Genomic DNA, 3,673 nt, shown 5'->3' on the forward strand with positions numbered 1-3,673 from the left:
ACGTCGAATTTTATTTATTCCTACCCTATTCTAAATTATTCATGATTTCATCAAACATTAGATGACCCACGGGTACCTTTTTATTTCCCAGTTCCACGAATGTCAGTTTAAATGAAATTAATCAATGAACTTCTGAAAACCAAACAAACGAAAAGTTCCCATTTTATATTTTATTGCCAAAGATGGAAAAACACTAGAGTACATAAATAGCTCATGAAAACATAGGAAATGCTCATAAAAAACGATGACTTGAAAGCACATTTTCAACATTTAATGTGATCAGAGGAGTGTAGATGTACAGGAGAGTTAAAAAAACCAAACGTCGGCGGTCCCAGACTATATACAAAAATGTTTTTCTAGAAACTGATGACTGATCAATCTCTAGAAAAAGCATAGAATACCAAGAGCCCAGATGACTGACTATTCACTGAAAAATTGAAGTTGAATAACTAAATAAAGTTTTAACTTTTCAGTGAATAGAATAGGAAGGATTATAATAAGTTGAGGAGTACATACGGAGTAAAAATGGAAAATGGGAGGAGATGAATGATTTGGCGTATTAGGTCTTCCAGAGAGACACGACGTTCTTCATGGTGGAGCAGGCGGACGCGACAGTACTCTTCGCTTTCTCGTAGGTATCATTGATGGCGGTCATGATACCTGAAATAGTAATTATACATTCTGTAGATAAAAGAAGGTACTGTAACTGACATATGTAGTAGTGATGTATAACTTTATACACAAATGATGACTAGCAAAAAAAAATTCTGATCATACTCACCGTCATCCTCTTCCGCGTTAAGAGTCTCAAGAGCAACCTGTTCTGGCGTCTTGCGGTTTCCAGCAATACGACCAGCGATCTCTTGCTCACGAGCCTCCTCTTTCTTCTTCAAGTTGTACTGAAATCACACAATCATTTCACAGTCTAAATTTAATTAGCCTACCTTGTTACGGATTTGTTGGCGCATGCGCTCACGATCAGCCTCCATTCTCCGATGCTTGTCTTTGCGACGTTTCTCTTGCTCTTGACGAGCAGCGATAACCTTAAGGAAATCCATTTATGACGATAGAGAAATGTTAGAAGAATTTGAGAATTATATGTGGAAGTCAAATGTAATTTTTGGATGTTTATTGGGAAAAAAAGGGTACATTGTTGAAATTCTCATAAATTTTGCATAAACTGTCATATCAACTAACCTAAACAAATTCTAGCTACCAAAAAATTAATTTGGAAGACGTGTTGCCAGGAAAAGGAAACTAGATGTATTTCATCGCATCACGAATGACACTCAAATAGAACTCGAGACAAGACAACCAATTGTGCTGGTGGCCCTGTTTCTTTTTTTTTTCAAAAAATATCTTATTCATATCCAGTCAAGCCACAAAGACGAAAAGGGTCACGAACAAAAAAGTTTAGTGGTGTGGGCAGAAGGACTTTCTGTTGCTCTAACTGCCAAAGTTTTGAGCGTTTTTGAGTGGGTGTAATTTGAAGCGAAACGACACCGGTTGTGTGGGGGTCAAACCACAATTGTTTATGGAAGGAATGAATTCTCGGAGGGGGCGGAAATACTACCTGTTTAGTTTAGTCAATTCATCATGTTGTAAAGGTTTTCTGTTTTTGAGAAAAGAATATATACTAGAAAGATGTTAATTTCACCTTACATTAGAAAAACACATTTGAAGTAAATGTATCTCGTGTATAGCAACGTCTAAATCTGAAAATCCAGACAACTCAAAGCATTTTTTGATATTCGTTTTGACATGTCGGACAACACAGAATCTTCTTATAATCCGAGAAAGAAAAATGTGATTTATCTGACAGAAATTTTTCTGATGTGAGACTTGAAATAGATTTAACTTCTGATGTAAATCTCACGAGCGAAAAAAAATTCCAACGTAAAGATACACTAAAAATAGGAACAGAACCAAAAAAAGAAGCTGGAACAGGAAACGAAGAAGACCACATGATCTCACCCAGCTGACACGTATATTACCACATTTGTGCTTCTAACCAAATTATGTTTTCATTAGTTCTCACGAACTTTCTTCTTTCTCTCTTTCATCTTTTTTCTTAGTTAGTTCTTATATTTCAGAATTATTCATAGTTAGGGGCTATTCTTCCAATTTCAAAAAACTGCAGTCAGATTTTTCAAGAAAAAAGCACATCACGTTTTTTGGAGGCTTTTCGGGGAAGAGTTATGCAGATCAACCAACAATTTTTCATAACTCACATCAGGATCTTCCATCTCAGGCTCCACCGGCTCCCCAGTCAAACGATCGAAACCTGAAAAAATGATAGTGAGATAGAGAAAAGTGATGATAATCATATCATGTTATCAGTAAAAACTGAAATTATTTTATGTTAGTTTTTCTTTCAAAGAACACATGGTTGATTCGATTAAACGTTTTGATATTTGGTTTTCAAAGTAAGATAGTTGTCCTTTAAAGTCCGAGGATTTTAAACGTGTTAGTCAGCGAGATCCTAGTTATCTGACAAGTACACGACGGACCGGGTCGAAATTTTTCTTTAAATTTTACCATACGTAATTCCGATTCACTCGACTCGGTCCAAGGGGCTATTTTGCAGATTTTTCTTTCAGATTTTGTATCGTCGGGGCCAAAATCACCTATGATCATATTTATAGAAAAAGTTAAAACTTGTGAGATAACTTATCTTCATCAAAATGATCAAAAATGCTAGACTATGCTCAAAAAGAAAAAAAGAAAAAGATGCTGTTTGGTTCTCTCGTCCAATCTTTATAAAATGCCTGGATTTTCCTCTTTTTTTTAAAGTATATTCGGTTTTATCATAATACCTTAAGTTCAATTCGTCACACTTACCTAATCCAAGTTCATTAAACATATCCGAAACTAATTGTTATTTCAAAAGAGCAATGAATATAAAGTGATCGATCTTTTTCTATCAAAAACGTCAAGAATCAAATTCCAACAAAAACATACTAGAGAGTCTGCAACTTGGATGATTCGCATTAGATATTCATGCAACTTTGTCTACTTGTTTTTCGTTTTCATACTCTTATGATGCGAACCTTTTACAATACCAGATAACTGATTAGAACTGAAAGCAGATGCCAACTGAGACGCGGCAGAGGCCATTAATACTAAAAAAGAAGACGGAGGAACCCCGGGAACTATATGAATAAAGTAAGATTATCCGTGATAATCTTAAAGGATTCATGAGGGGTGTAGTCCTCGTAGTATTAGAAAAAAAGTGACTTCAATGTTAAAGTAGTCTCGCTTTGATTGATCACATTCACAAAAAACAAAATATAAAAAGATTTTCAAAATTATTTCAGAAAAATTAAAAACTCACTGTTTTCCGTGCTAAGCGTTTTCGAAATAAGCCAAAGCTTGGTAGTCATTGTAAACCGGAGAATATGGAGATTAAAAAATGGAGATTCCACTCCGACAACAAAAACAACAATAAATCAGTTGACGTGGTTTCCTCCTTTTTTCAATTTCAACAATTTCAACGTCTCAGGATCACGTTTATTTGTTAATTTGACCTCCGTTTTGTTTTGTTTGAATTGGATTGGACTGAGATGAGTGGGCACCCCGGGTCTACATGAAGGGCTCTCAGAATAAATGGACAAAGCAAAACAAGAAAAAAGAAAATGGGGGAATGACTTTTCTTTGGTGTCTTTGAAGGTTG

At 35.3% G+C, this 3,673-nt stretch overlaps 1 protein-coding gene across 1 annotated transcript; it reads right to left on the reverse strand.

Annotated features, from left to right (window-relative positions):
• Window positions 1–559: 559 nt before the first annotated feature.
• Window positions 560–3,383, reverse strand: GCK72_025380 (uncharacterized protein; the record flags this gene model as incomplete). The annotated part of the gene is made up of 5 exons (XM_053736315.1): window positions 560–660; window positions 782–899; window positions 945–1,043; window positions 2,232–2,284; window positions 3,335–3,383. The coding sequence occupies 5 exons, from the start codon at window positions 3,381–3,383 to the stop codon at window positions 560–562; spliced, it is 420 nt and encodes a 139-aa protein (XP_053579881.1).
• Window positions 3,384–3,673: the final 290 nt, after the last annotated feature.

Source organism: Caenorhabditis remanei, chromosome X (assembly GCF_010183535.1).
Source record: "Caenorhabditis remanei strain PX506 chromosome X, whole genome shotgun sequence".
Lineage (NCBI taxonomy): Eukaryota > Metazoa > Nematoda > Chromadorea > Rhabditida > Rhabditidae > Caenorhabditis > Caenorhabditis remanei.